Raw genomic sequence first — 22,356 nt, forward strand, 5'->3', positions numbered from 1 at the left:
GAGTGTTTTGGCTGCCAGGTGGTGGTGGTGCATGCTTTTAATCCTAGAATTCTGGAGGCAAAGGCAGGGGGATCACTAAGTTTAAGGTCAGCTTAGTCTACAGAGAGAATTCCAGGACAGCCAGTGCTACACAGAGACATCCTATCTTGAAACAAAACAAAAGGGGGGTGTTTTGGAGGTTATTTTTTAATGTTTTAAGATCAAAAATCCTGTAAAGTTCTTGAGCTGGCAAGCAGGACCAAGGTACAGACCTTAGATTTGTATAGAAAGAGCATCAAGGAGAAAAAGGGTTCTGCAGCATCACAGTGAGAATCTGACTTATCCTCAGGTGTTGATGTGTTGAAGGCTTGGTTCCTGTTTGGCGCCCAGTGGGCAGTGTTGCTGGGAGAAGACTGGATCTCAAGGGTGCTAATGAAATCAATGGATTAATCTAGTAACAAGTTCATCACTGAATCAGCTAGTAGTTTGTGGAAGGGAGAAGCCAGGTCCTTTCTAGAAAGGGTCGCTGGCTGGGAAAGTAGTCTTTTCAAAAGATGCCCTGACTGGACTGAGCTCCCAAGGTCCCGATGAGGAGCGGAAGGAGCGAGAACATGAGGGAGAGGGTCAGGAGCGAGAGGGGTGCGTTCACTCATGGAAATGGTGGGACAGAACTAATGGGAGATCGCCAACTCCAGTTGGAATGGGACTGATGGATCATGCGACCAAACCCGTCTCTCTGAGTGTGGCCAACGGCGGGGGCGGACTGAGAAGCAAAGGACAATGGCTCTGGGCTCTGATTGTTCTTCATGGACGGGCTCTGTGGGAGCCTTCTCAGCTTGGTCGATCACCTTCCTGGACCTGGGGGGAGTTGGGAGGACCTTGGTCTTGGCATAGAGTGGGGAACCCTGATGGCTCCTTGGCCTTGGGAGGGAGGGAGGGGAGGTGTGGATGGAGGGGAGGGGAGGGAGGGGGGGAGAGGGAGGGGAGAGAGGGGGGGGAAGGAGGGGAGGAGGGGGAGGAGGAGGGAAGGAGATGGAAATTTAAAAAAAAAAAAACAAATAGACAAGAATCAACTGAGGGGGAGAATCACGTAGCCAGGATTAAAGCCTGAGTTTCCAACTGCCAAGACTGGTGGGTTTTTGCCATATACACATCTTAATAAAAGTAGTTTTGACCTAGTTTAAAAAAAAAAAAAAAAAGATGCCCTGGTTTTGAGCAGACAAGAAACTGATAAAACCACTCAAAGGATTTTAGGGGTTGTGTGGATGTGGTCAGGAGTTCCTTCCCATGAGGAAGTGTTGGCAGTTCAGGACAACTAATGATAACTGAACTTTAGCTGGTGACCCACAGAAAGATAAAGATGGTAAGGATGACCCAGACATTGCAAATAGGGAGGCTCCAATTCAAGTAAAAACTATCCAGAGCTGAATTTTGAGTGATATTTTTTGAAGGGAGTGTAAATTTGTCATAATTTTCCTGTAGGTAAATGTATTATCTTTGGTGCTCCAGTATCAGGGCTAATTCCAAACTGCATCTGAAGACTAGAAATGCTCACAGCAGTTAGAACCCACCTACCGTGGGTAAGACTGTTTCTCTATGAAGTTTGGTTCAGAATTTCTGGTTAGAACAAAGGGTCTGCCATGTCTGTTAATGGGTCAGAGAAGTGACTTTGCATGCTGGGAAGCAGTGGCATAATCCAGAAATCTTCATTTCTGGGAGAGTGGAAGTGAACTTGACTCCCAGGAAAGGCTCAGGAAAGTCTTGTTTGAAAGGGTATGAGTTTAGAGAGCATCTCCAGAGGCAGGGATGGTGACGTGAAAGAGGTACAGGTGGAGGACTGGGAAGATAAGCAGAATAGAGTTCTGAGGTTGGCAGGGGAGATAACGAGCCTTATAAAAGTAAAAAAGTGGGCTAGCTATTTACTTTTGTGGGGCTTACAGTTGAGACTCTTATCAGGGCTTGAGGGGGTGGCTACATATGAGGAATTTTATTTTAACTCCCCTTTCCTCTTCTCCACACTCTATCTTCTTCCTCCCCTCTTCCATCCTTTCCTATAATTAATCATCCTTGTTTCCTCTCCTCTCTTCCTCTCTCCTGTCTTCTCTGTCTCTCCCTACCATTTCCTCCTTCCTTTTTCTTCCCCACCCCTTTCTTCCCATCTTCTCCGGTCTTTCTACTCTTTTTTTTTTCCTCCATCATTCCCATTTTCTTTCCTTTCCCTCCCCTCCCCTCCCCCTTTCCCTTCATCTTCTATTCCAGAAGGATCTCAGGAGCAGTCTAGACTGGCCTCAAACCCTGCATCCTTCTTACCCCTCTCTCTTAGTGCTGGGTTTACAAGCTTGCCCTACCACATCGAGGTCTTCATTTTCTTTCTGACTCTTCCTTCACTTCTCGTCTTGTGAAGATGCCCCATCACCAGACACCAGTGATGATTATTAATAATTGAGGAAATGCGACAGTTTTCAGTCAATGGTATGGAGGAACAGACTTGGGGAGGAAAATCCCCTTTGAGTTGTTTGGAAGTTAAAGTGGTAAATGTAAATCAAGTATCTGTCTGTCTGTCTATCTATCTATCTATCTATCTATCTATCTATCTATCTATCTGTATTCTGATAGCACATATGTATATTAAATACATTCCTATTGCTAGGATGTGAAGCAAGTTGACAGGAAGTAACATTTACAAAGTAGCTTAGTAGAAGACTTTGTTTGTATACTGCTAGTTGGTCCAGCAATTTATGTTTTCTGACCTCCATTTTTGGTCTTGAAAGCAAGACCACCAATACATAGAATTGTGAATTTCTGCTCAATGAAGAGCATCCTTATGTTTTATGAGCATGATCTGGAATTCAAAATTTTGTATTTCTTCAAGATACACCTCTCATGATCCATTTTCATAGGAATGGACATTGAACCTGAGTTCTCATCTTTAGACAGATATATATGTATCTAATATTTGAGCCATATATTTAACTGTTCTCTCATATAGTTATTACATGTGAATATTTTATATTAGCATCAGGTATTTATTCTCTGCGTTGGTTTTAGTTGCACAGGGCATGGTGATATGAAAATCGCACATTTCTGAGAGGTTCAAGTCCTTCAGTGTTTTCAGATGTGAAATGACTGGAGCTCTTTGTAAACAAGCTGGAGACTCTTCCCGCTGATGCAGTGCTTCGTGAGACTAAGGGTGAGAAATACTTAGACAAACCTATCATGGAATCAGTTCCTTTCCTGTCATGAGCAGTGTTTCCCTACAAGGATACTCTTCAGGCTCACTCTGTACATAGAAAAACTCAGGCTATCATAGATTCTGACTCACAGGTGCTTCTGAGGATTCATTGAAATTTCAGCATTTTTTTTCTGACTGAAATACTGAGTGCTTATCAACTATCGCTGCTAATACTAGCAGAGTCTACTGTGGCTGGATGGGAAGAATGTGTAGGTACGTGGAAAGTATTTATGGAAATGTGGTAGACATTAAGAGCAAATAGCCCAGGTCCCTTAGAAATAGATGCAGCCACGTCTTAGTTGTAATGTTGGCAGATCATGGCCACAGATACAGCTCTCGCTGAATAGGCTGCCTTGCCTGCTGCTCGTACCTTCCACTTGGGGAAGGTGCCAGCCAATGACTCGTTAGAGTGCTTTTTAGTTGTAATACATTCCTAATTGACAAGGGCAACCAAAGGCTAGCTTACTTGCCGCTGGTATATCCAGTTCCCTTCTATTTAAAGAAGCCAAATTTCCATCTGGAAGTTTCCAAGATTCTAAAAAGGAATTTTACGGATAGTGTGAGATGCCAGGTCTGTAACTGGGGTAACACTGAAATTAACATGCAACACACAAGCTCTGCTAAAACTTCCTTCTGAGCTTCCTAGCAGCTAAGTCGGAGACGGGACATTGACTGGGTGATCAGTGATGCTGATCACACGCACCCCATGCCCCGGCACTCTGGGCTGACATGGGGTGTCTCCTATGATGTGCACTGAGGTTCCAGTGAGCGGCTCCAGCTCAAAGTGTGACTGTGGATTAATAAGTCTTTCTGCCAGAGCATGTTCATGCAGGATTTTAATCCTGGCTGCTGTTTGTTTCAGGTGTAGGTAGAGTGAAATCAGCAAATTCCAATGGTGAAGTATGGGTCTCTCAGTTAATTCAAAGACAAAATCTTGATCTTCTTGACTATTGAAAGGAATATCCTCTAAATTCTCCCCAACTTCCAGCCTAGTTCTCTTGGAGATATTTTTGATTCCAAGTTGAAAAGCAAACAGATAAGAAGTTATGCTTTGTGACCTATGCTTATGGAGCAGATGTGGTATGTGTGTGTGTGTGTGTGTGTGTGTATGTGCACGTGCACATGCATGTTGCACACACATATGTGCAGAAGCCAGAGGTCAAGCTTAGGTATTGTTTCCCCAATGCCCTTCCCCTTTTTCTGACAGATTTATTTACTAACCTGGCCTTGAACAGGTTAGGCTTGTTGGTCGCGAGCTCCAGAGACCCACCTGTCTCCAACCCAACCCCGGCACTAGAATTAAAAACATATACCACCAGGCCTAGCCTTTTACATGTGTCCTGAGGGTCAAACCCGAGTCCTCAGGCTTGTACAGCAAACACTTGATCAACCAGGCCATCATGCGGAGCAACTCCAGGAGCTATTTTCATCAGTTTTGGGGGAGGGTAACACTTGGACTGGCTATGCTAGCACTGTGGTAAAGTATTTTCACTGCATCAACAAAGCCCTAGGGTTAAGCCTCAGCACTGAAAATAAAATTAAAAAAAAAGACAGGTGTCATAGCTCATGCCTGTAATCCCAGCACTTGGGAAATTGAGGCAGGGAATTCATGAGTTTGAGGACAGCCTGGGCTGCATAGTGAGGCGGTTTTTTTTTATTATTATTATTAAAAGGAAGACTCATATGTGTAGACTCATAAGTTTTTTTTTTTTTTTCGTTTTGCTTTTGAAAGCCAAGCTGTGGTGGGGAGGATTGATTATTTTAACAGAGGCCTGCAGAGAGTGTCCAGGAAGTACATTGTGGTCAGAAATAGGACTTCTTAAATTTTTCTTTTCATGTTTTAAATTTTTAAAATACATTTATTTGATTGATTGATTAATTTTGTGTGTGTGTGTGTGTGTGTGTGTGTGTGTGTGTGTTAGGGGTGTTGTGTGCATGCCATGGTACACTTACAGAAGTCAGGGAAACCTGTGGGAGTCAGTTTTCTCCTTCTATCCTGTAGGTCCTAGGGACTGAACTCAGATTATCATGCTTGGCCAAAAGCTTTCCTGGCTAAGTCGTCTTGTGAGTTTTGGGTTGTAGCTTTAATCTGACCCTCCCAAGAATATTTTGCAGATTCATTTGTGATATAAATCCAGTGGCTTGTGATGTGATTACTTGTGCACTCTATATACTTCTAATACTGGCTTACAACAAAGATATAGAGCCCGAAAGTATCTCCTTTGCATAAGGGATCTTGTATGTATGTGTGTGTGTGGGGGGGGGGTTGCATGTTTGTGCACTTGTATGTGGATATCAAATGACAGCCTCAAGTGTTATTCCTCTGGTACTGTCCACCTTAACCTTACCAGGTAGGCTAGACAGACTAGCCAGGAACCCCTAGGAATCCCCCTGTCTCTTTATCCTTGGTGCCGGGATTACAGAATTCCCACCTTCCTTCCTTCCTTCCTTCCTTCCTTCCTTCCTTCCTTCCTTCCTTCCTTTCTCTCTTTCTTTCTTTTTAAATCTAGTTTCTGGAGATTGAATCAGGTTCTCGTGTTGACATGACGAACACTTAATTGACTGAGTGGTCTCCTTCTTTTTTAATAAGGGGCAGTCTGGCTTGTTTTCTTTTATGATTTTCTAGAGGGAGCAGATGTTGTGATTTTTATACAATTTGCCTTGGTGCAGATGCTGAAAGAGAACATTCACAGTAAAATAGACACAGTATATTTAATTTCAGTGTGATGTTCTGGGGTTTTAAAGTAAAAATGTGTACCTGCAAGCTGGTTTATGGCATCTTAGTCATAATTATCACTGTAACACAGAAGGCTACAACTGTGGCTCTTCCCTCACTTGGAAGCTTTCTAAAACAAATCACAATCATTTTGCATATTCTGTGAGACACAGTGTTTTCATATTCGATTTGGGATGTGTACCAAAAGGTTTCCTTTCATTTAGGAAGGCATCACAGTTATAGGAAAGATGGCAGGTAACCTATGGAAGACACACTTATAAAAACTGCCAAGAAGACAGTAGGTGCACTAAGTTTTTGGTCCTACTTACTGCAAAAGAACTTGAAGCAGGGTTCCGTGCTGCATGAGGGAGAGAATGCTTATTGCAACCTTGTTCTCATATAGACAGAGTGGGAGGAGAGTAATGGGTGAAGATCTGAACAGCTGCAACTAACTCAACCTTCCCCTGGGAGTCCTTGCTTCTGCTGGTGGCATTTCCCCGGGGATGGATAAGGACAAGGGCTGGGTATCACTGTGAAGCTAAGTCCCCTGAGAACTGGCACTTGAATGCTCTGTTACATATGTCCTCAACTAGCTCCTTGAGTATCCTCCCGCCCTCTGTCAGCCAACCCCATGACCTTTCATTTGCCCGTGTTGCACAGAAATGTATTTTCAACACTAAGTATAAAAGAAATGGACAGTCATCACTTTACAGTGTGTACTTGTTCAACGCTGCTGTGGTATATTTGAGTGGTTCACCCAAAGCTCATCTGCATGGTAAAGGTTTGTATCACAAGACGACAGTATTCACAGATGGGAAGTTTAGGAGGTAGACTGGATGGGAGGTCCTAAGTTCGTTGGAGCCATGTCTTTAGGTGTTGTGAGACCCTGCTTATCCCCTCTCTTTCTCTGCCGCCATGATGGTATAACGATTCTTCGCTCACTCTGTCATAGAGGGCCACCATCCTCTGCTCCCGTCGGAACTGAAGTACACACAGTGCCTTCCAAACTATGACCTCAATGAACCGTTTCTCTTTAAAGTTAGTGGCCTCAGACATTTTGTTGTAGTAACCCAAAGCTCAGTTGAACAAAGCAGCTACAATCAAAACCATTCAATAGTTACCATTTGGATTCCACTGGTCCTCTCCACCCAACACGAACAGGAAGTTTTCTACCTCGACAACACAGTGGTGGGCACTGTTGTAAGGCATAACTGGAATCAAGAGAAAAGGACATGTAAAACTTTCCAGTACCTCAGCTTACCAGCTACATACTTCACCAACGTGTATAAAACATGAGACTCAGTCAACAGGCAACAGCATGGCTACCCACAGCTCCTATGAGTCACACACCCTGGCTCAGTGGTGTGTTCCTGGCAGTTTCAAGCCCAACCTCTTTTGATTAATTTTGCATTGTGTTATTCCACAAATTAGTCAAGAGCAGCCTGCACGCTGCGTTCCATCCTGGAGCTCTCCTCATCTGCCCGATGGTGGGGGGATAGGTTTCTATGGCAATGGCTGACACTCCCAAATGGTCAGGGCTGGCAGCTACTTCCTGAGAGAAGTAACTCTGAATAATGTAGAACCATTTGCTGGCAATCTTTCCACAAACAGACCAGGGTGCTGCATGGCTTTCTACTCCACAGCATTGAGCAGGCTGAATTTCCATACAGTTTTAAGTTTTTAAATTAAGGTCCTGCTGATTTAATGCCTCCTCCAAATGTATATGCTTAATTTCCTGTACAATGCCATTAGCAGCACAATCACACGTTTTCCATCTATCTGCATCAGAGCTCTTGTGGAACAAAGATGAAAGCTGTCAGGGGTGTCACGTCTATCCATTCTCCTCCACTCTTTGTCTGCACCCAGCTGTAGAGGCTGTGAAGCAGGGTCTCATTCCCAAACCCACCAAAGCCAGGTTTCTCTTTCATTTGCATCTCCTTGGAAAATTACGAGGTATAGAGCAGGCTGCTGCTGTCACCTTTGGTGTTGTGCAGCGTTGGTCTCTGCTGGGATAATATCACAGGGTGATTGTAGACGTTTGCGGCATGAGCTATCATATGACACGCAGTGGTTTGGGCCCAGTGACACCAGTAGGAAAAATGATGTCCTTGTTCAGCTCATCATATGGGCACCTTAAATCTAGGTGAGGACAAATGGGGAGGTGAAGTGCCTGTTCAGGCAGGGAACTTATTGCTTGACACGGATCAACAGAGCACTTAAGAAACCAGTGCAGTGGGAAATCAATATGAATCCCGGCCAATTCTTACTCTGAGCTCCTTTGCCAATGTGCGGGGATGGGAGTGAGACAGAGAGAGAGAGAGAGAGAGAGAGAGACTGAGAGAGGGGAGAGAAGAGAGACGAGCACTGGCCACGAGCAGAGAGCCGGAAGGGAGGGGTGTAGGGAGGGGTTAGGGGCGGGAGGGAAGGAGGGAGGGAGGGGGCAGGATGGAGAGAGGGAAGACAGAGCATGAGAGAGGAGAGATGAGAGAGAGAGAGAGAGAGAGGGAGGGAGGGAGGGAGGGACGGGAGCGGAGAGAGAGAGAGAGAGAGAGGAGAGGAGAGAAGGAGAGAGAGAGAGAGAGAGAGAGAGAGAGAGAGAAGGAGAGTGAGGGAGAGAGAGAAAGGGAGAGAAAGAACTTATTGTATACCTGTGGGAGAACAAGAACTTATCTTATACCTGATTTATTTTGAGGGTTATGCACACATCCCGCATGTCATTTTGCTTTAATTATCTCCTAGCTCGCTCAGAGATGACTTATACTGGCTAATGTACATAAATAAAAACAGTAAGAACCAGGCATGGCTTTCAGATGAGAACTTGGGGAAAAGTTCTCTAAGTGCAGCCTTTAAGCTTCTTACTAAACTACAAAGAGGATGTAGGAATTCTGATTCATTAGTTAATTAATATTTACTGTGAATATGCATTTTCTCTGAAGTTATAGCCATGAAACAAAAAGCATTCATATGTATAAACCTGATCTAGGGGTTAAAGAAAAGGGTTCTTAAAGTGGCTTGTGGAATCTAGGAGTCACATCAGGGACTTTGGCATCTTAAAGATGTCCTTAGACCTCCCAGTCCTCACTTTAATCTTTGGAGAAAGATCTCTACTGATAAATCTTGTTGAGCCATGACTCGAATTCTTTGGTGTAGGTCTAGCTATTAGGTTCACTGAACAACCAAATTTGCTTATGTTTTGAAGCTGTATCTTAAAAGTCAAATAAATAAAACCGCTGCACTTTGAATGAAGATACCTTTTGCACTAAACCAGAAAGGGGCCTGGATTACCCCATCATGTGCTGTGACTGGCTGCTCCAGCTTGACATAGTGTCCCCTGACCTGTGTGAACTCACACAGCACCACCTGCCCTTGCATGCAGCCAGTTACAGGTGACACTGTGCAGAAATAGAAGCCAGCAGCTGGGTTAACCCACTCCGTGGTCAGCCATCATGCCCCATATACTTTACTTTAAAATTTTAATTATCCCAGTGTCCAAATCTTTTTACAAAAACGAAAAATTGATATTTTCTTCTCTTTAACCATGGGCCAGCCTTATAATAAAACAAAACCTCTGAAAATGCAGCAGTACTTGTGTTTGCCCCTGCCGTGCGTTTGTTTCCATTCAGGCAAAAGTTAAGTGAAGGAAATAATACACGATTTCCTCTTAAGCCTCTTTCTCATTTGACTACCTCTATTGTTACGCTTTGTGCAAACAAATGAAGCTATTGCTTTATGCTAACTACTGAGCTCCCGGAAAATCAGGGCAAAGAAGTTCTTTAAAGTCCTGATGGAATGGGCTTGTGCTGGTCTTCTTTTTTTCTCCACGTTTTTATTTTTGTTTGATAATCTTGCATATTATATTTTTTGGTTGGGCATTTCAGCATTCGCATTCTTGAATTATTACCCTTTCTCTGTTCTTGCTGTGAAATAGAAGGCTATAAATAGACACAAATGACTCTTGAGATCATCACTGAATGTAAAATGCTTCCAAGTTTATTATAAATAAAATATTTGATCAATGTTTCAATTTCGAAAGAACTCTAACTCCCTTGACTTCTGATTAAACCCAAAGGAAAGCACAAGTCAATAGGACAAGGAATAAGAGCCAGTGATCCAGCGTACCTGGCACATACCCGTTCTCTTTTAAGTCACCCCAAGGCCAACCCCTTCTCCTTCCCAGACTACCCTAGTGGTGGACACCTGTGTGTGTGTGCACAAGCAGGTGGCGGAGGAGGTGGGTCCTCCATGTTGGTGCACAGCCCGCCCTGAGTTTTTAGCGTGTCAGTCAGTGACTTAGAGGGAAAGGGGCAGAGGAGCTAATCAGGATGAAATGAGATTAAAGGCTGTCTAATTTTACAGCAACTGTGATCCATCAGCCACTGTGAAAGTGACAGTGGAAATGAATGATGGGGACAGACAGGTGGGGCTGCACATTCCACTGATTTATCCTCAAATGCACTGGGCCTTATTTTATTGAGTGAGCACGACCGCATTTATCAAGCCTGTCATCGGAAGCCACTTCCCTCCATTTAAAAAGGTCACTTTACTCTCAGGGAGCAGAAGAGAGGCGCCTTCGAATCAGATTTAAAATCGAAGAACACATGTTTATAGGGCCCTTCACGAGGAGTCTTAGCTTCATCTCACACAAACGAGTCATGCTAGAAGGAAAAATGGGGTAGAAGCCAGAAAATCATAGAACAAAATCCTCTGGTCACCCGAGGGAGCACTTCTACGGGTCTCTAAGTCTAAAGCAGTTTATACCATTTTTTGCTTTTCCCATGCCAAGCACCTGAAGTTTTATTCTGAATTGAGGAATTCAATAAAACATCTGCTGATATTTAATATTTTAAATTAAACAAGTAGAAAGCAGTGGGATGATACTATGAACTTGTAAACTCGGAGAGAGCTAGTCACAGTATTGACCCTGCAGAATGACTGATCACACATAAAACAGATGTCAGCAATTGCTACAAGCTGGGTCTCTGCTACAATGAACTCTCTACCTGTTAATTGTTTTCCCACGATTTTAAAGCCATATAAATCTCAGCCACACAGTCTTCCACCCCCTCCCTGAACCACTTCAATAGAATGATTCAGGATGCTGTGCACAAAACTGTAGTTGATTGAGAAGTAGGCATTGGATTCTCCTTGTGTAAAGTGTTGCTTTTTGTGATAATAGCCACCGTTTACCACTGACCATGTTAAATTGAATATATAATTATGTTTCTGTGTTTACTGGCATTATATCTCTGAAAATATGTGTGTTTAGCTCTTGCTATTCATTCGTTCCCATTTAGGTAAAGAGAAAAATCAAATGTGTTGATCAATTAATGATACTACAATGCATGATAAAAGTGTACAGTAAAACAGATGATGTCTCTACCTATATTTATTTGCATGCTTCATTTTATATGTTTATCTGTGTGTGGATCAGACGTTGCTCAGCCCCCTTATTTCTAAGAGAAATACTGAGGCCTTGGGAGGTTACGTCACTTGTTGAAGGTCACACTCAGCTAATGAATAGCACAACTCTACTTCAAACATGGGAATGTCTGGACCCGGACCTACGCTCTTCTGCATTTCACTCTACTGACTTTCAATAGGTGTGTTCAGCCAACCAGAAAATAATTACCGAGTCCCTGAGTGTTCAATGATAGTGTCCCTGAAATTCATATATAATTTTAATACTGCATCATACTTTAAATGTGCTTATTACTTACATATTTAAAATGCAAGTGCTCCTTTAAATTTTTCCATACATACAAATATTAAAGAGACTTGTTTTCTTTCTTTTTTTATGTTTTTTTTCCAGTTTATTTATTTTTTATTAAAAATTGCCATCTCCTCCCTTCCTCCTCCCCCTTCCCTCCCCTCCCCTCCACCCACACCCCCACTCCCTCCCTCTTGAGGCCAAACAGCCATCAGGGTTCTCTACACTATGTTGAGTCCAAGGTCCAAAGTAAGATTTTTTATTAGCACGTACTAACTGTACAAAGTAAAGGGTTTCAGTTTGATGGTTAATCAATGCATATAGTGTATTTTGATCGTGTTCATGTCCTGTTTTATTTTCTTTTCTACCTTCCCTCTTTTCCTTTTTCCATAAGTATGTCTTTTTTATTTTTTTATTTTTTGGTTTTTTGAGACAGGATTTCTCTGTAGCTTTGGGGCCTGCCCTGGAAGTAGCTCTTGTAGACCAGGCTGGCCTCGAACTCACAGAGATCTACCTGCCTCGGCCTCTTGAGTGCTGGGATTAAAGATATGTGCCACCACTGCTTAGCTCCATATGTGTATCTTAAATGACTCACTTCTTACTTTAATGTTAATTCTTCTCTACCCTCCCTGTCTTCCACATATGAGAGGAAACACATGGCAGCTGTTTTTGAGTCTAGCCTCTTTCCCCTAACATAGTCATCCCATATTCTATGTTTTTTTCTTTTTCCAACAGGTGACAGGATTTGTTCTGTTTGAATGAATGAGACTCCACTATGTATATATACTATATTTTCTTTATCCGTTGTCTGCTGTTGTGCACCCAGGAGATTCTATGACTTGGCTATCACTGCCTCAACAAATACGACTGGTACATGAGTCTTTATTCCATGCTTCCTTTGATGATTTGAGGGTGAATGTCTGTAAGGAGTTGGATCTTCTGGACATTTTGTGAATGAAGACTCTCTACTGAGTTCATAGTGGCTGAACTCAGCCACATTTTTTTTTTTTTTTTTTTTTTTTTTTTTTTTGGTTTTTCGAGACAGGGTTTCTCTGTAGCTTTGGAGCCTGTCCTGGAACTAGCTCTTGTAGACCAGGCTGGTCCCGAACTCACAGAGATCCGCCTGCCTCTGCCTCCCGAGTGCTGGGATTAAAGGCGTGCGCCACCGCCGCCCGGCCTCAGCCACATTCTTATAGTGGGATATGGTTATCCCTCCCTCATCCCCGTCCCTTACTCCTAGCTCCCTCATCAACATGTGTTGCTCCTTGTTTATTTGATGACAGCCACTCTTACTGGAGCAAGCCACAATTCCACTTTCATTCTGACTTGCATTTCCCCAATGGCTAAAGTTTTAACATTTTAAAAATAGCTTTTCAATTCATTTGCTTACTAAGATGGAGTAGGTTTGCTTCATGGAGTCAGGGGAAAAAACATACTTGCCCGTGATGATAGTTAGAGTCTACAGACAATAGGTTATGAATATTTTTAAACAAGTTGTACCTGTTTCCACCTTGGATGTAGATTCTTGAGTACCAGGGGCACAGGGACCCTCTCTAGCATAGCAAGTGCTCGAGTACTTGCTTTTGTCTATGAATGCCTTATTCTCCTAAAGATGCATATTAATCTGTCTCCTCCCATGTTCTAGATCCAGGGAATACAGGCACCTTCTAGTAGAGAGCACAGACACCATTCAGAACTCACGACACTCATGACTATCCAGTGAGAAGTTGCTTGGAGCCACACCAAGAATGTGCGATTGCCAAAAAATGGGAATTGAAGGTTTGTTTGTTTAGATGTAACAGTTATGGGGGCCTTGACTTCCTTTTGGCTTCAGATAAGTAAAATTACAAACTTGTCCAAAATGGCATATTTTAAGTTTTTGAAAAATCAGTTATGTACTAATACATATGTAATTTTGCTTACCATATGTTTGTGTATATATATATGTATATATATATATACATACATACATATGGTAAATAAAATTATGCATTAGCACATATATTTTTAAATAGCTAAATTATATATATTAAATTATATTTAATATAATATGTTAAATAGGCATCTACATATTTAAAAAGTATGCATTTGGGTTTCCGTCATGGAGGGCATTACTGGAACTGTGTCCTTGGCTTTTCTTTCAGAAAGATTGCACATATTAGGCTTATTTATTTACATATTTTAGGGCTACTTATCATTGCACCTAGGACAGGGTGCATTCTACCACCAAACCGCATCCAAGCCATTTTCTAGTTCTTACTTTTGTGTTTAGGCAGGGTTTCACTAAGTTTCCCAAACTGGCCTTAAGCTTGTTTCTTTCCTGCCACTGTGTCTCCAGTCGCTGAATGACAGGTCTGTGTCTGGGGGCATTTTCACTAAAACAAACAGAAGCAATAACCCAAGATTCACTCTTTAGCATCTGCTGCGTGTCTACTACACACCACGCAGAGCTGTGCCTGCCAGGAGTCCTAGGAACAGAAGCTGCTTACTCAGAGAACACGCACCACAGACAATAAAACTTGCTTTTTGTCTCAAAAGTTAAGTTCAATGAAGGTAAGGAAATGAAGCCTGGGGTGAGGGGATTATGAAGGTGATGAGTTCTGACAGAGGGTGGAAGATGCCTTTATTTTCTGAATGGCCAAGTGGATGACCTCCAAGAAGAGAAGAGACTGCAATGAGTGAGGACACCATGCAGGGAGCAGTAGCAAGAACGGCCAGTGCAGAGGCCTCAGGGCACTGGCTAGGGATGTCTTCAGAGCATTAGCGCAGTGGAAGGTGAGGCCAGGTTTGGGAAGTGGATGCAGAGCAGCCCACAGGATGCTGGAGGACACTGCCAGAAGACAACCCTATGCTGTCTTCCCTGCATCACACAGGTGCGAGCTCTGTCACTGATCTTGTTCATCACTGACGGCTGTTTATTAATGTCTTCAGCAAACATTTACTAAATATTCTTTACATGCAGATGCTTTTCTACCAATAATGTGGCGAAGAGTGAAGGTCAAAATGCCCCTGCTCTCAGAAGCACATCATCCCTATCTTATAAGGAAAAAGAACACAAACTAATGGAGATAATCAAGACAAGGAGGGCAGATGAAGGTTTTTCTAGGGAGTGATATTTAAAGTTTAATTTAAAGAGAGGGAAGAGGCTATCTGCCCAAATGCAAGGGGTAGGGACTTGCAGAAATTCAGACATAGGATGAGATGAATGGGTGAGAAAAACAGAGAGAACTATGGGTAGGGAGTAGCTAGGGGAAGGGGTGATGTCAACAGTCATTTGGAGACTGGCATGGGGGTCCTAATGAGTTATCTTGTTCTAAGCACAATAGAAAGATATTTGAGGAATGTCAGAGGAAGGATGACACATCATTTAGGTTCTAAAGTATCACTTAGGTTATTCCTGATTAGAAAGAACAGAAGAGGAAAATCTTCCATGGCCCAGGCGAATGGTGATGGAGACATGACCGTGGATGTGGAGAAGGGATCTGTGTTGATAACTGCTGAAAACTGATGAAGGGACAAGAACCATAACTTTCCAGGGCCTGGGGGAAAAGGTCAAAACCCAGCGCAGAAGTTGTAATCACACTCACTGCAATCTTTAATCACACTCACTGCAATCTTTAATCACACTCACTGCAATCTTTAATCACACTCACTGCAATCTTTAATCACACTCACTGCAATCTTTAATCACACTCACTGCATCTTTAATCACACTCACTGCAATCTTTAATCACACTCACTGCATCTTTAATCACACTCACTGCAATCTTTGACTAGCAGTTTTAGTTCACTTCAAACTACAAGGACCTTGAAGGAAAGAACTATGGTCTTTTCTAATTTAAAAATAAGGTCATTGATCCTGGCTGAGTTTGAGCATCAGCACAATGCTGCTGTGCATGTTTCAGAAAGAGAAAAAGGTCAAAAGAAGTCATGAAAAGTGCAGGAGACCCTACCTCAGAAGGGGTGAATCTGTGAGTGCCATGCTTCTGTCTGTTCTCCTGTTATTATACCATATTGGTTTGGGAACTGCTTTTATATTTCTTGGCTTTCTTATGTAATTTTATATATTTCTCTAGTACACCAAATAAAACAACATAGCTACTCCATGATAGTTGTGGTATATATTACATACACATGTATGTGTATTTGTTATAGCAGCAAATATGTGTGTGTATCTATACATGTATTTGCTGCTATTATTGCATTGTGTATTTTGTGTGGTATTGTGTTGAGGGCCTGACACACACACACACACACACACACACACACACACACACACACACACACGAGAGTCTATATGTAGGGATAAACTCCTCCAAATGAAACTTTTAAGCAAAGAACGCGTGCCTTTTACATGTTGACAAGCCTGTCACTATCCACTCTACATGACCAGTTAAATGATAGTGAGCATTTGGTATCTAGTTAAAATTCAAATTGGCATTCATTTTAAAGGCAGAGAAAGAGAATATTATCACACATTTAAAAACCATTTGTATTCTATACATTCCTCTATTGGCTTTAGATTCCCTGATACATTTTGTTTTCTATATAAATACATGATTTTTGTTTTTAAGGTGTCATTTTCCCTAGGGAGTTATCTAAACAGGAAAAAAAATAAATGATATTTTGGAAGCACAGTATTTGTAAAATATGTATTGTAAAATATTTACTCATTGAAGCAAATTCAAATAGCAATTACATGCTGCTGAAAACAAATGTAACTTGAAAGGAAGACGCCTTACCTTCACAATACCGAATGAGTAATCTTTGTCGTCAGATCCTAAAGGGCTTAAAAAACTCATTTCTTCAATTTTATGGTAAACACAATTGAAAAACAAATGTTCTAAAGTTTGCTTGTTAGTTTCAACATACTATTCAACCTTCCTGAAAAGGTCTAGCAACTTGGTCAGTGTTTCAGGAAGTAGAATGTATGCATAGCAAAACAGGTCATCCTTTCACAGATATTTTGTACATATTGTTGAGTGATTAATATGTAATTATTCATATATCTTAAAATGTGGGGTGTGTGGGGGGGGTCAGAGGTGAATGTTGGGTGTGGTACTCAAACATTGTCCCTTTGTTCTTTAAAGCAAGGGCTCTCTCCTAGAACCTGGCACTCATGTTTGGCTAGACTGACTGGCCTGGCAAGTCCCTTCATCCTCTAGTCTCTGTCTTCCAACACCAGGATTACAGGTGTATACCAGTACCACCACATCTGGATTTCAGGTGTATACCAATACCACCACATCTGGATTATAGGTGTATACCAACACCACCACATCTGGGTTACAGGTGTATACCAACAACACCACATCTGGCTCTTACTCTGGGTGTGGGGATCTGAACTCAGGCACTGTTGTTTGCACAGAAAGCTCTTTATATACTGAATCATGGCCCCAGCCAAGCCTTCTACTTTTTATTATGTTGTGTTCAGGTTGTGCTACATCTGAAAACTGTGACTAAGTGGAAGAATTTTATATATTTATAGGTATTTTAATTATTATGGACAGTCTGCAAAGCCAGCCTTCTAGAAGATCTATATGATATGAATCTGGAAAATACTCGAGAGGTTCTCTAATTAGCCCAAAATTTGCCAACACCTTCTCTCTAAAGCCCAATTTGTTTTTCATATAGTGATCTGGGATATCACTTATTAGAGTTTTATTTAAGTGGCTTCAAGATGCATAAATTTAAAAAAAGCACATGTTAGGTTTAGGGGCACATGAGAACCAAGAGAATTTTGTTCTCTTTCACAGTTTAAGGCTATGTCTAAGGGCATCTTCCTGACTCTGGGGATTGTGTTATGGTTCCCATCTTCTGACTATCGTCATAAATGCATGCCATCACTGTAGTAATTCCTGCATGATGATAGAGCATATGAAGTTTAGCTGTCTTTCGCTTGTCAAAGGATCTCTTGACTCCTCGGAGCCAGACTGTGTCACCTTAGTAACTTCATGATTAGCACAGAACCACGAGATGTACTGGATAAACCTCTGGAATCCCTTTAGCTGCTACACTTGACAAAATATTCAGAATATTAATGAATCAATAAATACCAGTGGCAAGAATAAGTGAATGTTTGGGATAAAGACTGTGTGACTTACTTTTTTGGAAATTATATAGTCTTTGCTGAAGAGATGGCTCAGTGGAATGCTTGCTGATCTTCCAAAAGACCTGAGTTCTTTCCCCGAACCTTAGAGTGACATGTGCCCACTTGTAACTACAGGTCCAAGGGATCTAAGTCTCTCTATTGGCCAGTCTCCACTGACACCTGTACTCAAGTGTACATACACACATACTGACACATGCACATAATTAAAAACAAGTAAAAAGGGAATGCATCTCAGAGGTCTTGAAGGAAGAAAAGAGCAGACAAAGGCAAAAGACATGTCTTAGACCGCAGCCTATGATTTCTAAGGTAAACATCATCAGGAGGAACACAAATATCCTTTTTAGCAAAGGCAGTTCCTAAATTCTTCAAGGGTTGGTCATAGATTTCTTCCAAGAACTATCATGGCACCTACTTATTCCAAGGTTGGAGGTTTTTAATATATCCTCATTTTATTCTGATTACTAATGTTGGGGAAGTCCTAATAGCCATAATACTATAGCAACTTCAAACAGGAAAATAGGGCTTCTTACTTTATTTTGTCACTATTGAGGATTGAACTTAGGATCTCATGCATTTGGGGCAAGCGCTCTATCAGTGAGCTACATTCCCAGTAATTTAAAGTAGGATTTTGTTTAAGCAAATCTGGCTTCTGGAGTCCTATTTATGTTTTAGTTAGAACACTAACATTAATATGCTCCCACATTTTAGTTGCTATCAATATCAATACAATATCAATATCAAATACAATATCAGCTATTTTACTTTGATATATCTTGCTATGCTAATTATGACTTAAATATATATTTGCTTAATAATTTATTTGCTTCATTTTTTATGTGTATAGCTGTTTTGCCTGCATGTATGTCTGAACCATGTGCATATCTGTAGAGGTCAGGGGGGTATCAGATCCCCTGGACCTGGAGTTACAGGTGGTTGTTAGCTACCACATGGGTGCTGGGGATTGAACCTGGGTTCTCTGGAAGAGCAGGAAGTACTCTTAACCTTTGACCCAACTCTTCAGCCCTATGGTTTTGTTTTTACATTTAGAGGTAAAAACAGATCCCTGAGAAGGAAAGCAGACATCATTTTTAATGATAAGTCTTATTTTTGTTTTGCTCTGCATCCCTCATTGCATTTTCAGAAACTTGTTGAAGAAACAGTTAGTGCTTGAATGCCTGTGTTTTCCCCAGAATACTTGTTGGCCACATCTTCCCGGAGGAGTCAGAAATGGCAGCTTTATTTTCTCTACTTAAATAAAATTAGTAAAGTGTCTATGAATTAAGTAGCAACATACTATTTAAATGTTTGGAGCAAAAGCACTTGACAAAAATCAAGAGAATAGGTATTTTTCATTATGGATAGCATAGCAACAGGATAGCAAAAATGACTATTTAAATTCTCTTACTGAGGCAAGAGGTAGGGAAGGGGCCAGTCCATACAACAGGGGCTTGTGGTGACATCTGATGATCACAGTGTTGGAAAGTGGGCACCAGTGGTTCATTTGGAAACCCATGACGTATCAGCTGGCCTTTCATTCATTCATCATACTCAAAAGTATTATTAACTATTGATTATTGTGCTGAGCTCTGAATTGATATTAATTGGACACCATTCCTGTACTTCAAAGCTGTGAGCAAGAGGGAGAGGGAGAGGGAGAGGGAGAGAGAGGGAGGGAGGGAGGGAGGAAGGGAGGGAGGGAGGGAGAGAGAGAGTATAAGCCAAGAAAGAGAGGGGTAATATATGCATGTATACTTAGAGGAAGAAGTGAAGAAATGTCCAGAGAGAAAGTGACTTTAAGCCAAGTCATAGAGATTATTCCAGACAGTGGTAGAAGAAAAAGTCATTATTAGGACAGGTGACACTGCTCCAACAACTATTAATTTATTGTGCTCTTACCATCTACCAGGCTTGGGCTAAGCTGTATCATGTGATTTTGATTTTAATTGGGTCACTTCTAAAAAAATTCGTGATTAAAGTGAAATTCATTAAAACATTATCCTATTGTAGTCATAGTCTTCTTCTGCGATAGTAATAATGCAATTATAATATTAACTTTTGTGGAGGGGTAGGAAAATGTGTTTGGAGAAAGGGCAAATTAAAGAGATGGCCTTTGTCTGGGCTGTCTTTGAAGAGAGCAGTTCTTCTACCCTACTCAGATTCTCTTATGGAACAGCCCCATAGTCGTGGCCTCTGCACCCTGTCTTGACATGCAGAGTCACTGTGTTCCTGCAGACACACTTGGTGCCATCACAGAAACGAGAAGGAACAGTTTTTTTCCTTCTGGTTTACCTGTCACGTGCATTTCATTCTGATTCAGTGTGTTCTTGGTGACTTTGCAATTTTTTATTCTCAAGAAATTTTACTGCAAGGCTCCAGTAGGATTGATCCCACAGTCCTCTTGGTAATGTCATGGGGTGCACGTGTTCATATGCTGAGTCAATGCCTTGTTCCACACAAGGGACATGAGCTCCAGGTGCTGGTCATGGCTGTGGTACGTGACACAGTGCTGCCTTTGTGACTGTGTCTGTGTACAGGTCAGAGGTCAGGAGTACGGAGGCAGTATAATGAATCCCTGTTCTCCGTTTTGGCATTCTTTCTTTTTACTGGCAAAACTAGATATCTATCACATATTAAGCGATACTTGTTTATGAATATAGTCATGAAGGTCAACACATACTTTGTAATTCTCCAGTCTTAAAACACAGACAAAAACCCTAATTCATAAGATATGTACCAAACTCTCTTTCTTGCTAGAAGTGTCCCCTAAACTGGCTTTGACTGGCACTGTATTATGAGTGTATTATATATAATGCTATTAAAGACAATTAATTCGACTTTCTTTAAGAGCGTAGCTGTGTGATGTAGGAACACTGATTTTTTTTCCCACAAGAAGAAAAGAGAATGCTTTCCCCATCCTTCATCCACTATTGAAGCAGGTATCTATTGGGCCAGATGTTCTCATGCTTCCTGGGAGTTGAGAGGCAGGCATGAGGGGGAGATGTGGAGGTAAGAGAGTAGTGGGAACCAACCGTGGTGGGAGTGTGAAAGGACTGGGGCTGAAGTGGCCTTGACATCTGTGTTCAAGAGTGACGGTACCTGCGACCTTCCCGTGGGCTAAGATCGCCATAGGACCTGGCAGTTGTCTTAGAGGTTCCTGACGCTGTGAGATTTGTCAGAATAATATCACCACAGCTTTTTTATTTCCCTGGGAAACTTACTTCTCTATCTGAAACACTGCTATAGACATATACAGGAGTATTTGGATATAGCAGCGCAATGGCGCCAGGGGCTTCATGTCAGAGACGTCTAGAGGAAAGGGAAGCCATTGGTGCGTGGCTTAGGCAGCGATATGCCATCTTCTCTCTGTCCCCAGCCATTACTTACTTCAGCTGCCCTCACTGGGTCCATTGCTTTAGTTTTAAAAACAAAACAAAATGAAAAACTTCTTCTCTTCTGCCGTCCTTTCTATCAGATGCTAGAGTGTCCCATGTCCAGAAACCCAAAATGGAACCTACATACACAGCAGTAGACACAGTGAGCAGTAGCTGTAGGGAGTAGGGACAGGGCCATTATCCAGCAGGCCCTTCTATGATGTTGCCATGCCAGTGATGAAAGAAGGCTTTCTCTTTCCCTCCCCTCCCCTCCTCTCCCCTCCCTCCCTTCCTCTCTCTTTGTTTTCCTCTTTTCTTTACTTTTCTGTCCTATGCCCTGGCTATGTCTTGACAATGACCTGAACAAAGAAGATGCTCCTGATGGGAGGGACAGTGAGACCCACAGAGAGAAAGTCCTGGTGGAAGATTGAAATGTCAGTTTGTAAAGACCAGTACGGCCCCACCCTTTCCTTTTCTGCTTCTTCCTGACTTCGGCTGCAGCCCTCTCTGCTTTCCTTCCTTTCATGCTGCTTTGGTCTTATTCTCCATGAAGTACTCAGAGAGGTCCTCTGGTTTCCTTTTTCATTCATATACCTGTACGCTGCACTCGGCTACACACAGGTGCTTCCACACTAGAATAGAATTCCTTTTGATTTCCCCTGGACTGTCTGCCTTTCCCTCTCTCTCAGCCCCTCTGTTAGTCCTCATCTTTAGGATCAAAAAATCCCATGTGTATATAAACTTCATTTTCTTGTGTAGCCTAATGGACCCCTTAGCTGGGTTCCTTAATTTACCTCGGGCGGAGAGTGCTACAGAAGACACTGAAGTGTACACTTCTCTGTTGTGTGTTGGCAAGAGCTCCTGTGGGTAAATATGCAGGAGTGGACATCTGTGTAACAGTAGAGTTATTCTTAAAATTTTAAGGAAGCTTTTTTAACCATAGTTCTGAACTCATTTACATGTGAGAGTGCCTTTCTCCCTGCATCCTCAGTGTGTGAGGGTTCCCTTCTCTCTGTATCCTCAGTGTGTGAGGGTCCTTCTCTCTGCATCCTCAGTGTGTAACGGTTCTCCTTTATCTTTATCCCCACAGATATTTGTTTTTACTTGGTTTATGAATGACTAGAGCACCAATTGGCATAAGGTGGAATCTCTGTTGTTTCATTTTGCATTTATAAGATTGCTAGTGAAGTTGGACAGTTTTGGATTCGTTTACTGGCTTGGCTATTCTTTGTCTTTTGA

General features: G+C 42.0%; 1 protein-coding gene across 1 annotated transcript in view; it reads right to left on the reverse strand.

The window, feature by feature from the left end:
* The window catches only part of Klhl14 (kelch like family member 14), a 107,835-nt gene that overhangs the window by 16,760 nt on the left and 68,719 nt on the right, over positions 1 to 22,356 (reverse strand). Inside the window, exon 3 of the mRNA XM_038332116.1 lies at positions 7,049 to 7,138. Coding sequence (XP_038188044.1) covers positions 7,049 to 7,138 — 90 coding nt within the window. The remainder of the gene's footprint in view (positions 1 to 7,048; positions 7,139 to 22,356) is intronic.

The sequence above is a fragment of the Arvicola amphibius genome, chromosome 5 (assembly GCF_903992535.2).
Source record: "Arvicola amphibius chromosome 5, mArvAmp1.2, whole genome shotgun sequence".
Classification (NCBI taxonomy): domain Eukaryota; kingdom Metazoa; phylum Chordata; class Mammalia; order Rodentia; family Cricetidae; genus Arvicola; species Arvicola amphibius.